Below are 15,414 nucleotides of genomic sequence, written 5' to 3' on the forward strand. Positions count from 1 at the left end.
GGTTGAGGACAGATCATCTGAGGTCAGGAGTTTCATCCTGGCCAACATAGTAAAACCCCATCTCTACTGAAAATACAAAAATTAGACAGGTGTGGTAGCATGCACCTATTGTCCTAACTAATTGGGAGACTGAGGCAGGAGAATTGCTTGAACCAGGAGGCTGAGATTGCAGTGAGCCAAGATTGTGCCATTGCACTCTAGCCTGGGCAACAAGAAAGAAACTCTGTCTCAAAAAGAAAAAAAAAATTACAACATTAAATAAATACAATTCCATGGGGTATACACGAAAACTAAACCCATTTTACAGATGAGAAAACTGAGGCACAATAACACTAATTAGCATGCTCAAGATCACACAGATGCGAGTGGCGGACTACGATCTGAACCCCAGACAATCTTATCAGAAGGTACAGTAAGTGTCCCATGTTTGCTAATACACAATACTGGTAATTACTTCTATTTGTAGATAATAAATAATCCATAAGGGCTACTTGCTTATGATTTCAATAGCCTTGTGATTTCCAAGGATAGGAAAGTGATACTGCTGGAGAGGCAACTTTCTGAACAGGATAGGCTACTATTTTACAAAATGACCTTCCAAGAAACATTGGTATACTTTTTGGAGGCATGTCTTCTGACTTTTTTTCCAAAATAAATTAGAAGAATTCTTGTGAAGGCTTGTTATCTCCATTCCTATGTGCTCTCTAACACTGCCCCTGCTTCTCTAAGATACCACCAAATAGCTCAGGTATCGCAAAATGCTTCCTTTTCCTTATTTCCACAGCTGTGCAGGTGGACTCCTAGTATACAAAAACGGATACAACATGATATTCAAATGAAAGAATGGAAATGTTTCAAAGAACCTGAGAGAGGTGCTGCAGACCCTGGGACAGTATCCACAGAGCATAATTTAATAAGACATTGGCATTCAATAAACAGCAAGTGCTCAGAAAATCACAATATTTAAGTGACCAAAATTTCAAAAATTATTTGAGCTTGATTTAAAACATTCATTGAAAATCGCCATTAGCAGAGCAATTAAATGTTTCATTTTTTAAAAAGTGTTTTCAATAGCCCATTTAAGATGAATGAATACAATGTTTCATAATACAAATCACTTTCTGCTTTATAAAAAAGCTACTGAAATGGTAATTAAAATTGAATTGTCGTTTAGACTTTTGCAATGGAAGGAAACTAAAATTAAATTAACAGAGAAGAAAGGAGTTAACTGATTTCTCAGTCAATTCTTCTGTACAAAGGCATCCACCTGTGAAACTTGCTGTCTCAGTCGGCTTGGCCTGCTGTAAGGAAGCACCACAGACAAGGTGGCCTCATCAACAGACAGACGTGGAGGCTAGGAAGCCCCAGTTCACAGCCGTAACCAAATGGTCTGTATAAATTAATACATATGCAATATTAGGGATGGTCACTTTATTGGAGATATTAAATAACTTCGATTATAAAAAAGTTGGTAAAATATACAACCTCTCAATCTGCCTATTCAATATAGTTTAATTCAAATTCTAGAGCTGAAACAACGGTCCACCTAAATAATGTTGAGCCTACACAATTCCTCCAGTTAACAGAGTTTTTTTTTTTTTTTTTTTGAGACGGAGTTTCGCTCTTGTTACCCAGGCTGGAGTGCAATGGCGCGATCTCGGCTCACCACAACCTCCACCTCCTGGGTTCAGGCAATTCTCCTGCCTCAGCCTCCTGAGTAGCTGGGATTACAGGCATGTGTCACCATGCCCAGCTAATTTTTTGTATTTTTAGTACAGACGGGGTTTCACCATGTTGACCAGGATGGTCTCGATCTCTTGACCTCATGATCCACCCGCCAGATGTTTCTTAACATAATAGCTGGAAGTCGAGGTGTATGGCTGTGGTTAGTAAAACTAGGAAATTGCTGTGGGGCTTTTGTGGGCATTGTGAAATTGGGAAAACTATTAATATGCAGGTATCTGTGTTTTAGAAGCTTTATTTAAAAAGCACAGAAATAGAAAACAGCTCAACTAAGAAACAGAGGCACAAAAAACTACCTTTCTCCTTTAAACCAAGTTCAAAGTAAACCTTTCCCATAAGTCTATAAAAACCCCATGCAATCCCATATTTACTCACAAAGAATATCTAAGAATTTCACAAAATGGTACTATTTTTCACCCATTATCTTTTAAACCTTTATTTTTACAATTTAATGTCATTATTGGATTAGCTCTTAAGAAGCAATAGAAGCTAACATTTTAGTTTAGAGCATTGTTTCAAGCTTTTAAACCCCAAATTAAAGAACTACAGAGAAATTATATGTGTGTGTGTGTGTGTGTAATTATTATATATAATTATATATGTATCATTTAGTGTTAAACTAAATATAAATTAAATTAAAATACAGGCAAGATATTTTGTTTTACTATGCCTGCTGGAAATAACTTGTAATCCATTAAACAATTGAGGCTAAGAGTGTTGTTTTTTCTTTTTTCATTTCACCCAGTGACTTTCTACTTTGTCAAGCAAATAGAGTTAATACAGTTAATCAATAAGAGGATATATCTCACTTTCATGCATTTAAAAAAAAACTTCTCTCACTAGATAGGCATTTAGGGTTTGTGCTGATGTTTACGTGACTTTAATGCCCTGTCTGAGAAGCTTTTGATCAGGTAATTCTGAAATGTCATAGATGCAATATTAGGTTACAGAACTGTAGCAAACATTTATCTCCATCATATCTGCTCTCTAACTCTGCTCCTGCTCTTTTGAATGAAATGCTACAAAATATCCAAAACATCACAAAATATTCACTTGTTATTTGCAGATGCAATTGTGAAGGTACTAAGACCATCACGGCTGCCCTGGCCACAGTGACTGCTCAGGAACAGCCATGGGACTTCACGTGGGCTCAAGACAGGAAGCCCAGGACTTATACATAAGCAATCTTGGCACAGCTGTTTCCATGGGGCGGCAGGATGTGGGGCTACAGCACTGTATGTGATAGTATGAGATCAGGAAGCCACCCAGTGCTTTATTTAGGTTGGCAAAACTGAGAGATGCTGAGACCTCAGGTTCTTGATGACAAGGCTGAACCCTCGATCAAACTTCACTTGAGGCTCTCCCTATGTATGGACTTTATATCATCTGACTAATAAACTTTCATTTTGACTAAAGCCAATGTAGGTAACTTTTCTCTAACTTCTAAGTGAAATTTTTCCTAAATAATATATGTATAATACAGATGAACAGTAGGTGCCAGCAGAGAAGGTTTGAGCATTTCTAATGAGGTTGCATACCCAAGGTATATATGATATTATTTCTATCATCCTAAATCCATAATCAGGTTGAAGAAACACAAATAAAAAAGGCTCCATCTCTTTCATTTAAGAATGACTTGATAAAGAGGAAAACAGTTCTCAGCTCAGATGCTCAATAGAAATTCCATGTAAGGTCAGACATTTATTAGGGAGGCTAAGACAGCATGCTTCTGACTCAGCCGACATTCCTCATGTGAAACCTGCAACCTTTGGTGTGGATTTGCCTCTTTCTGCCACAGGCAAATCATTTTTATTTCTATAATTTTAGAGAAAGGAACATGAAGTATGGATGAATCAAATTTTTGAGATCAAAAGAGAAGCTTCCGAGGAAAGTAATTTTTCCTTTTTTGGATACACAGAACTAGATCTTAGGGAGGAGGCACCCGCTGTAAAGGGGCTGTCAGTCTGAGGAGGGAGACAAAGAGATGAAGTCAACTGGAGTGAGTCCAACACCTGCCAGGGAGGCAGGCTCGCCCTACAGCCTGGGAGCAAGCGGGTAGAGAAAGGGAACACTACAGGGGAGCTGGAAACAGAGAGCCACCGGAGAGGAGAGCAGGGTGGTTGATCTAAAGGAGGGAGCAGCCTGCAGATTAAATTAGACACAACTAGTGCCTGTAATCCCATCACTTTGGGAGGTAGAGGTGGGCACATCACCTGAGGTTAGGAGTTCGAGACCAGCCTGGCCAACATGGTGAAACCCCGTCTCTACTAAAAATACACACACACAAAAATTAGCTGGGCATAGTGGCAGGTACCTGTAATCCCAGCGACTTGGGAGGCTGAGGTGGGAGAATTACTTGAACCCAGGAGGCGGAGGTTGCAGTGAGCCAAGATCACACCACTGAACTCCAGCCTGGGTGACTGAGTGACATTCCATCTTAAAAAAAAAAAACAAAACAAAATGAAATAAACAACAACAAAAGAAAACCTAATGGCAAATTGGCAAATACTGCAATGACTTTTGCACCAACCTTATAGAAAGAGCACTGGTGCTCCGGGGGCCTGAGAGGGCTCCATCTGTCACCACGAGGATGCTGGCTGAGCACTGAGTCCACTTTGGAGAGCCAGTGAACGAGGAACTCTGAGCCAGGACAGTGTGGAGGAAGAGTGATCTGAATAGCAGGGGAAGCAATGACCAGGCTGTTGCAGTGGGAAAAATTGGTGGGGTTTTCACTGTGGAGAGAGCATTCTGGGAGCTGTAGCCCCTGGGGCTGGTGGGATCTGGGGAGTCTAGGGAACCATCAGATGGAAGGGGGTTCCTGGAGGGAGCTGGGGCTGGGAGGGCAAGAAGGAGTATCCTGACCTGAGAGCTTGGCAGTGGGCAGAATCCTTCAGAACTCGGAGGTAAGCAGGTGTGGGGAATGAGAGAGAAAGAAATGAAGACAGCACCCAAATGCACCAGAAGGGCTGGAAGAAAAATCACGAAACTGTAGGCAAAATGCAAAAAGCTAAATACAAAAAAGGCCTGCCCTGGGCCCTCTGTTTCCCTGTCCAGTGCTGTGGTTAAAGGCTGAGTTTCATGCTCCCTGGGTTCGAGTCTTCCTAGCTCGGTGTCTCTGGGCAAAATTCGTAGAGTCTTTTTGCCTTAATATTTCCATCTATAAAAGGGAACTGTCAATCATAGCGTTTACTTCATAGAGATGTCATGGAAGGAGCCCGCACAGTGCCTGGTCTACCATAAAGTGCTTAGTAAATATTAACTATTCTTCCAACTCTAGTTACTGATTATTTCATATTTTAGACCACAGAGTAAAAATCTAAATGACAAGGAAAACAGCTTTAAGATGGTGAACCTAGATGAAATAGAAGAACATTTAATGGGTCTTTTTATTATAATTAGTAGACTACTTACTGTTACACATCTAGATACCACTTTGATTTCACTGAATTGGGGGTTTGTTCAGATTTCAAATGATTTCAATTAGGAGTCTCTAGAATAGACTCTAGCCAACTCTGGGAACTACTAAGATCATCTGCAAAATACCATATCTTGTTTTCTAGAGATAATAGTCAAAATTTGCATTCTATTCTCAAGCAAATATTATAACCATAAAAAGTAAGAACCACTATTTTTTTTTAAGGAGAAAAACATATTGTAAAAATGTATAGACACATGTTTTGGATAGAGACAGAGATGATTTGATTCATGTTTATTTGTTTTTTTTAATTAATGAAATTCTGGCTATGTATCTCTGGCTCACTAAAATCCAAAATGACAGCTCTATCGCTTGAGGTACATGATATTCCTAAGCAACACCAAAAACTAAAGAGATTCTGAACCACAGTAAAATAAAACAAGTTACACTAAGTGATTATAGGGATTATTGAATTTTGTTTTCAGACCTCCCCACCTGCCTCCGGTTCGTTAACTGGTTAAATTAGTGTGGTTCGTATTCTGGACTCTCCATGGACTCAGAAGGCTCAGTGTCAAGGCATGGTCATTCTCTTACCTCCCTGTTTTCTTCACAATGACATTAGTCAGGTTTTGTAACTTGAAGGAACAATCTGTAAGACGGCATCTGCTGAGCAACATGGCTGGATGGCAGGAACGAGGCCTAGTCTGGATGGCTGACTACGAGAGCTCTGGCTGTGTGGCCAACACAGGCTATCTGAGCTATGACAGCAGTCATGATTCTCCTTTGCTAAACTTCTCAGAGTAGCACAGTTCCCGGATGGCCAATAAACGTTACCCCCTGGATCAGCAAGCCAATTCCTGCATGTAACCCTAGTACCTCATTTCAAAGTACCGAAATAAAAATTCACGTTACTCTTTGGAATTATCTCTTGGATTCCTCCAGAACACACTGCACTGGAAAAGCAAACTCAGCATTCAAATGCCCATCATGCTCACTGAGCAGGAGTGTGCAACCATCATCCAGTCAAAGTGTACAACTGACAACAAAAACAGAACTGTCACCATCGCTATACCAAGGACACTTGCTGCTTTCAATCAATATAATTGTCAGTGGTTGTGACATTCTAGCTTGGCTTCTATCTTTCGCTTTTTTCTTTTATTCCAGGTTTTCTCTCTCTACAATATATTTTTTCCCTTCATCAATATGCTTGACACATGCTTTGGTTTCACTATTCTTCAATCATAAAATATCAGAGCTGAAAGGGACTTACATTATAGATAACATAATTCAAGCCAGGAGTAGTTAAGCAGCTTCCTTCTCCCCTGACTTCAGGTGTGGGGCCCACACTCTCACCCTCTCCTTCCTTGTCAACACCCCCGACCCCACCCGACCACCCTGGGCTTCTTGCCCGGGCTATGCCCTGCCCCCATGGATGAATGAAATGAAAGCGTGTGACCACCTACCCACACACCTTGGCAGAGGTGCACTCCACACACGGCGGCCCCCACCCAGGCAGGTAAGCTTGGTTGCACCTTCTAAGCGATATCCTGGGAAGCACGAAAATGTCAGAGAGTCTCCCACACCAAAGTGAAAACCAATTCTTCGGCTGAAGGCAGGGACTCCAGGATCATCACACGGTTCCAGGTCATATTCTGAGGCACGCACAGACAGAGTAAATGAGTGAGGATTTGGGTAAATACATAAAGATTACATAGCAAGAATAAAAAGATGCTATGACTAAAAAATACACCTACACATATATTTTACACAAACACTTTATAACTGTTATATGCATTTTTTTTCTTTTACTACGAACTGTCTGTAACAAATGACATGGGATTTAGTATTTTTTTTTAAGAATTGACATATAAGAATGATAGTTACTAGAGGCCAGGAAGGGGGTGTATGGAGGGAAGGATGAAGTGATGCTAGTCAATGGATATAAGGATACAGTTAGAAGAAAAATCTTCTAATATTTGATAGCAGAGTATGGTGACCATAGTGAGCAATAATATAGTGTACATTTCCAAACAGCTCGAAGGCAAAATACGAACTGTGCCCAACACAAAGAAATAATAAATGTTGGCCAGGCGCAGTGGCTCAAGCCTGTAATCCCAGCACTTTGGGAGGCCGAGACGGGTGGATCACGAGGTCAACAGATTGAGACCATCCTGGTCAACATGGTGAAACCCTGTCTCTACTAAAAATACAAAAAAAAATTAGCTGGGCATGGTGGCACGTGCCTATAATCTCAGCTACTTGGGAGACTGAGGCAGGAGAACTGCCTGAACCCAGGAGGCGGAGGTTGCAGTGAGCCAAGATCGCGCCATTGCACTCTAGCCTGGGTAACAAGAGTGAAACTCTGTCTAAATAAAAAAAAAAAAAAAGAAAGAAATAATAAATGTTTGAAGTGATGGGTATCTGGAATGTCTTGACATGTTTGTCACATAATCTACTCATGTATCAAAATATCACATGTACCCTATAAATGTGTACAATAATTATGTAACTAGAAACAAATAGACAAATGCCATATTAAAATGAGATGATTCACTTCAAATCTGTCAGTCTGAGTGTGAAATTATTTTACTGATATTTCTAATTGCTCGAATCAGTTACTATATCCTTCCCAAGGGTGCTTTTTGATGACCAAGGCATGAAGCATAACATAAAAGCAAAGGCACAAGGCTGTGTTTGTGGAAAGCTTATCGAAGCCAATTTCACTTCAAGAATACACCTCAGTGAGAAACAGTGGACTTTTCCTCTGTTTATTTTCAATCTGCAAACCATGCCAGATTGAAATGTAGTAGACAAGATTTTGTACTAGAAATTACTATAAACCATTCAAGAGGAAAGTGCTAAATATACATTTAAAAAGAAATGTCTGACATTTTAAGCATTTTAGGAGTAAGTATTCAGAACATCAGCACTGATAGCTCACTTCTGTATTTGCCATACTCTTTATAGCCAACTCTTTCTGCTCTCTGTAGTATATACATGGAATTGAGCTCTGGCTATCACTGGCTTCTTGGTCCATTATCAAGGCCACGTTTCTTCAGTGGGAAGTAAGAAAGTGTGGACCAGTGCCTATTTGTATGGTTTCCTCCTCCTTGCAGTCTCCCCAGTCTGGAATGTCCCGTTAAGTCAAATAGTATCAAACAGTCAGCCAGCCAACTAGAGAAATACCCTTAGGCATTGGAATGGTAAGAAGAGCCTAGAGAGAATACTGAAAGGTATTCAACTAAAAGACGCACATTACTGCAAATAATCTGGACATCGGAGATCACTTTTAGTTTACCATGGGGAAGAAACATTTAGAAAACTATGCTAATCTTTCAAAAAAAATTTATTCTACTTTTTTTTCAACACCATCTTTAGAGTTCTCCTGAATTTTAGGTTCAATATTCTCACTGAACATATGAAGTCAAACTCATCTTTTTTCTCTCAATACTCCTTAAATCTGATGCTTCTTTTCTTTAGTTTTTATCTGCTGACTTAGTCATTGATATTTCTTACACACACTTTTATAAAAACTTCATTATGGAACTCTGTACTTAAAGACTTCCTTCACCTCACTTAGCTTACTAGTAAACCTCTGAGGTGCATACTTTCTGAATTACCTCTGTTTTGCTCTGAAGTTAGATAAGCAGTCAACTCTGAGTCTCTAATATGTTCAAATTAATTTTTATAACCTTGAGATATGCTTATTAATTTGACTTATGTAAACTATGACTCAGAAAGAAAATAATGTAAACAATGTCATTTAATTGAACTCAACAAACATTAATTGACAACCTATCATATGTTCCTTTAGTTTTTAGAAAATACTAAAATAAAGATGTCACAATCCAGAGAATGTTATCTCACATCTTGCTGTTATCATTCTCCTTCTGTCTAAGGATACACCGTGTGCACTCAATTCAAACCATACATTTCTTGTCATTTCTTTAAAAAAACTGAAAACTCTCACCAAATAGAATAATAATTTGGTATTAGTATATGCTACACCTATTATCTTATACAAAGAAACACCAAGATCTTGTGGTTCTTTGCTTTGTGTATATTTTTACTCCACAGTTTATACAATTTCTTTTGAAAGGCGCTTACAAAGACAGAAGGCCCGAAACGATACCATGAGGTTAGAGGGTGTGTATTAGTTGTATCCATCTCGATCAGGCTTTATAAGTATTCTCTTATATTTACTGTCACATAATTATTATTATGCAAAGTATATTTGCACTGTGTACACTTCAATCTTCATCTAACACAAGAAAAGTGTATTCCCCTCAGAATTCCATCTTCTCACCAACTCTAAGATTTTGTTCTCAGAGTTTATGCTTTTTCTTTTCCTTCATCAATTCTCCTGACTTATTTCCATCGAGATAAAAATCTGTGTTACAGGGTCGATCTTAAGAATGAGGTGAACAACCAAACCAACCAATAAAACAAACAAACGAAACCAACCTCTGGACTTCACAGTCACCCCAGCCACCACACCACCTCTCTGGTCATCATTAGCACAGACTTTTCAAAGTGTTGGGTGGACCTTCCGTTTTCCCATCTTCCCTTCCAAGGCTCCTTCATCTCATCTATTCAGGTTTCCTTCATAGCCTTCCACTCAAATAGATCTTACCAAAGCCACTGTGACCTCCAGATACAAAACCAATGGTCAATTCCTAGTCCCCATCTTACTAAGCAGGTTTTAAACAGCTGAACGCTCTCTTCTTCCTTAAAAGGGCTTCCTTTCTTTGCTTGTGGGATGCCACTTTCCTTCTAACTCGCTGACCCCAACTTCTCAGTTGGCTGATTCATGTCTTCTGCTGTTCCATACATTGAAATTAATGCTGTATTCTGATGACTTTCCAGTATTTCTTTTTCTTTAATATGATACTATTATGTGAACTGAACACTCTCATCAATCACTCTTGAATACATCCCTCAATATCCCCAAGAAAAAAAGTCTGTATTTTCTTTCCCAAACTGCTTTACTCCCAGTGTTTTTCATGTAAAACACAGCATCCTCATTCACGCAGGGTGAAAACCTTGACCCACTCTATTTTATACCACACCTTCGCTTCCTGCCAATCAAGTCAGCTCTACCCAAGCATCCTTCCTGTAGTCTGAGCTTCCATCTGGCATCTCCTTCTGGGATCATTATATAACTTGTTCTTGTTGAGAGTCATACATTATCCTTTAAGTAAACATTGAAAAAGATCAGATCATGTCAAGCTCTTCGAATGCACCCAATGGCTTCATGCAACATTCACAACTGACATCCAAGTCACTTATGCTGTCTGCCTCCACAACTAACTTTATGTCCTTCCACTTTCCCCTCAGTTTCAGGGGCCTGGCTGCAGTGCCCTTCTTCTTTATCCTAACTTCATGGCCCAGTCCTCCTGTTGCAAGTCATTTTTCTGAGAGCCCAGCCAAAGTAGCCGGCCTGCCCATTCTCTGCTTCACAATCAAGTTTCAAGCTGTTGGAGACCTGCCTCGGCAATTAAAGAATAAATACACTCTCCTCCATCTCAGGTACTCACAACTCAACAACAAAAACAGTACCTTCATTTGAAAATTCATGGTACCATCGAAGGAGACAAACACAGAAAAGCAATTTTGGGAAATAACTAACTTTGGTTATACCAGCATAAAAATGCTGTTATAAAACGTTTTTCTCCTATGTCATATAGAAAAAAGAATCCTGCTTAGAAAAAAGAAGAAAGGCTGCATGTCAGAGACACCCTCTAACCTACACAGGAGGAGTTTTGCCTCGTAAAAGATGCAGAAAAGGCATTTTCATGAAGAGGAAACCACGTATGTAAAGGCACAAAGTTGTCCAAGTTGTAACCTTTTAAAGAGAATGACTGAGAAATGATGCTAATTCACTAGAAGTTAGCATTCAAGAAGTTAGACACATTGTAGGAGGGGAAGGAAGTGTGGAAGGCCCAGTGTACACTGTTAGAAGTAGATGGCGTTATGTAGAACATGGAGTGCACAGATTTATCTAAGCATACAGGAACATGTAGCTCTTTTTCTACAATATTACCATTACCATCCGCAGAAATACCGACTAGGAAACACAATCAGGAAATATCGCTTTAATAAAGCCTTCCGAGAAAGGCAGAAATAAACTCAACTGACAGGAAAGAAGGCAGACATAAAAGCATATTCATGTCATTCATGATAAGAAAAAAAGTCTCTGGATGAGTAAATACTTCATTTGTATAATAAAGATGCTACTTATTTGTATACTTAGAAAATAAACTCCATGTCACTGGCAATCATTTGCAGCCAGTTTTAAAGCGAAAATTGTTCCAAATGAAATTACTCCTCTAACGTAGCTAGAGAACTTGTTTACTTTAAAGTCAACTTTTTGATTACAAAAGCTGTTGTCTTCTGTTTTTAAAAAGACTTTCTGCTTGTGTGCAACTGTCTAGATGAAACTGATTTCTTCTGCAAGTGTTATGTATTATTTTCTATTGGTTATGTTGAATTGTTCTAAATGTTTACAGACTGTTACACCCATGAAAGAGTATTTCGTTGTTGCTGGCTTGCTTGTCTGTGTAAGTAGTTTATAATGAGAGTGTGAGCTGTATAGTTACATTCTGACTTTTGGTTATATGTATGGTCTGAGTGTGTTACACAAAATCCATGTGCTGGAAATTTGATCCCCTTTTGGGGGAGCCTGTTTAGGTCAGGAGGGATTCACCCTCACTAATGGATTAAAATCATTATAAAAGGACTTCCGGTCTTCTACCACAGGAGAATATGGCGATCCTCCTCTTTTGAAACTATACCCTCTACCATGTGATGACACACAGCAAGAAGGCTCACCCCAGACACAAGCACCTTGATCTTGTTTCCAGCCTGAATTTCCAGCCTCAGGACTGAGAAAAAAAATTGCTATTATTTATAAATTACCTAGTCTCAAGTATTCTGTTATGGCAAGCGGCACAAACAGACTAAGACGGGAGTTATCAAAAGACTTATTGTCAGCCCTGTGCTGAGGGCATCGGAATAAGAAACTGATGCAGTAAAATGAAAAGAATTTGCATGGACTCCAGGGAAACACCTGCAGAAGTGAACAACAGACTCGCCTCACTGCCACTTTCTTTCTTTGGAGAAGTCTATTTAAATTCATTTTGGATCATGATGAAAGTAAAAACAGAGGGTAGTGATATTCTCATAGTGATACTAATTGAGATACACCAGGGGAGAATGAACAGAGAGAGGGATTGAGGAATTAGTGTTGGGGAAATTGAAGTCTTTGATATATAAAGTGGCAAGTTTCTTGATTACTGCTGATTACACTAAATTTCCAAGAAATCAAGTGGTCTGTGACAGTCCTGAAAGCTTCACTCGAGCAGTGAAATACCAAGAAAAATCAACAAAGTCAGATTAAGATAAATCACAACTAGGTAGAATTAGACAAAGCATAAAATAGTTCAGAGCATCTTAAAATCCCCAAGAAATATTTTCCTTGAAGACAATATTTTATTCTACATAATGTTAATCATCACACAGTAGTAATTAAGAAGTTCTTATTACAGTTGACTCTTGAAAAATGTGTGTTTGAATTACTTGAGTCCATTTATACATAAATTGTTTTCGATAAATACATTGGCAATTGTCTGGAGATTTGCGGTAACCTAAAAACACATGCAGGTGAACTATGTCATCAAGAAATATTTTAACAATTAGTAAAATGTTAGGTATATCATGAAAGCACAAAACAAATGTAGATACTGGTTTATTTATGTGTTAACTGTTTCCGTCCTTGTATGGCTTCTGGTCAACAATAGGCTATTAGTAGTTAAGTTTTGGGGCCTCGAAAGTTATACTCAGATTTTCCACTGCACAGGGGTTGACGCCAAAACCTGTGTGTTATTCAATACACCCCAAGAACAGGTGACCCTGAATAATACACTGGTTAGGGGCGTCAACCCTCACACAGTCGAAAACAGTTTACTTATGAGTAACTCATCTTACTTATGAGTAAGTACAGCAGTAGAGCTGTTTATATGAACGTGGGACAAGCCAACTTTCTACCAAGATTCTTACTTTCAGTTTGGGAGAGAAGATAAATAAATACTCAAATACTGCAACATATAATCTCATAAGTGACATCAAAAGTTATTAAGGAATTTATGGGATCTCAAAAGTAGAAGAAATCACATATGACTGTCATACCAGGGACCACCTTATGAAAATTACACTGGATCTGGGCTATGAGGAGTAAGGAATGAAAACACTCTTTGTCCAAAGCATCATGTGCGCAAATGCAAGTCCATGTGTTGCTTCCATCCATGGACAGCTGTGGAGAAGCAGGGCCCTTTCTGTTGGTGGAGGGTGGGGGTATGTTGGTAATGAGGATATTGCAGAGGTTCTGAGTGTGACTGAGCATCATTTTTTTATGTGACCAACTTTCTCTCTCACATATTTGGCCAGTTTTTAAGTGGGGGTAATTTTTTCTTATCTGTCAAAATAATTAGCATCTGTGTCATAGAAATATACAAATTAAACAATCTAAGCCATACAAATAATTTCTGCTGTAACATGACCTTATGCAGATATGACCTATATATTATCATTAAAAATAAAGATGTGACCTAACTTAGAGTACTTTTGTCACTGTGTGAATATATGAAACTACAAGCTCATCCTCGACTGTGCATATTCACATGCTTCCTTCATCCTAGAGGTGGCTATCAATGCAAATATTGGCACCTACTAGAGGGCAGAAATCATTGCAATTGGGTGACAACTGACCCTGAGGACACCTCCCAGTGAGACAACTTTCCTCTGAGATTTTCTAGAACTGGTGAAGATAATCGAGTAGGAAGTGCTTTGCAGAAGGTAGTGACATTTACAGACTTTTCAAAGATGAGCAAGCACAAACTGCAGAACACAAAGCAGCATTTTCTGGATGCCATATAACTGTGTTGGCACCCTGCCTCGTGGAGGCTCAGCTTCCTGCACCCCACTGGTTGGATACATGCCTGTAGTCACACATGCACAAACGCAGTGATGTACACATTACACACTCACACTCTTATATTCTCACTAAGAGAAATGGCAGTATTGTTGCCACAGGAGACAAAGCGCAAACAAGACCAACATACCTGAAAATGTGATATTGAAGCCCTCATAGGAAATGGAGAAGTCTGATATAAACCGAAGCTGGGCGGTGAAGTTGCCAAACAAGCCTGCCTTGATCGTATGAGGCAACACCGACCCGGTGAGCCTGGCGACTGGCTCCAAAAAACTCCCATCTTCTGTGATCAGTAAATAGTCATGGGAACTCTCAAGGTGAAAAGTGTGAAAGATCATCTGAACTCCTGAGAATGGAAGAGGGGGGAGAGAGAGAGAGAGAGAGAGAGAGAGACATGGGAGAGGCAGGGACAGAGAGAGAGATGCAGAGAGAGACACAGACACAGACATGACAGAAATAGAGAAGAAGAGATAGAAAAAGAGAGGGGGAGACAGAATCCAGAGAGTAGGAGACACAAAGACACAGATGATAGAGAGAGGAGAGACAGAGAGAGATGTGGAGGAGAGAGAGAAAAAGAGACAGGTTAGAAGTAACAATTGCTGAAAAATTTTTTCTGGACTTAGACACATCAAAGTATTGAATCTAAATATTAACATATTATCTTAATATGTAAATCTAACTTTGAAGTTGAAGAGGAAAATGGGTAGAAAGAGGATGGCTTTAGAAATAAAAGAAAGCAGAGGGGATAAACAATGAAAATAAATGCGTAGGTGCATATAAGTAGAGATATGATGTAAATATGAAGATATGATGTGGATATGAATATTGAGGTACATATGGAGATTATAGATGTAGCTATAGATACATATACAGATGTAGATTCAAATATTTTAAAAAAATAGGTCAAAATGTTTATAATGGGTTCCATTCAAAAATTGTCAGTAGATCCTTAGGGACAGTATTTATCCCAGAGGGACAAAAGACCAGACAATTTTTTGATTTACACTAAACAAGTATCCTTCAGAAAATCTTAGTTGGGGCAGGAACAGTGGCTCACACCTGGAATCCCAGCACTTTCAGAGGCCAAGATAGATGGATCACGAGGTCAGGAGTTTGTGACCAGCCTGACAAACACGGTGAAACCCTGTCTCTACTAAAAATAGAAAAATGGCGGGTGCCTGTAATCCCAGCTACACTGGAGGCTGAGGCAAGAGAATCGTTTGAACTTGGGAGGCAGAGGAGGCAGTGAGCCAAGATCACGCCATCA

The 15,414-nt window shown here is 39.3% G+C and overlaps 1 protein-coding gene across 4 annotated transcripts in view; it reads right to left on the reverse strand.

Annotated features, from left to right (window-relative positions):
- CSMD1 (CUB and Sushi multiple domains 1) overlaps nucleotides 1-15,414 on the reverse strand; it is a 2,142,320-nt gene that overhangs the window by 433,853 nt on the left and 1,693,053 nt on the right. For 3 of the 4 annotated variants that reach the window (XM_017963591.4, XM_008979004.5, XM_035269623.3), the window contains 2 exons: nucleotides 14,278-14,493; nucleotides 6,622-6,810 (listed from right to left, as the gene is read on the reverse strand). In XM_017963591.4, coding sequence (XP_017819080.4) covers nucleotides 6,622-6,810; nucleotides 14,278-14,493 — 405 coding nt within the window. The remainder of the gene's footprint in view (nucleotides 1-6,621; nucleotides 6,811-14,277; nucleotides 14,494-15,414) is intronic. The other variant, XM_035269622.3, reaches the window with a different exon arrangement.

This window comes from Callithrix jacchus, chromosome 13 (assembly GCF_049354715.1).
Source record: "Callithrix jacchus isolate 240 chromosome 13, calJac240_pri, whole genome shotgun sequence".
NCBI lineage: Eukaryota > Metazoa > Chordata > Mammalia > Primates > Cebidae > Callithrix > Callithrix jacchus.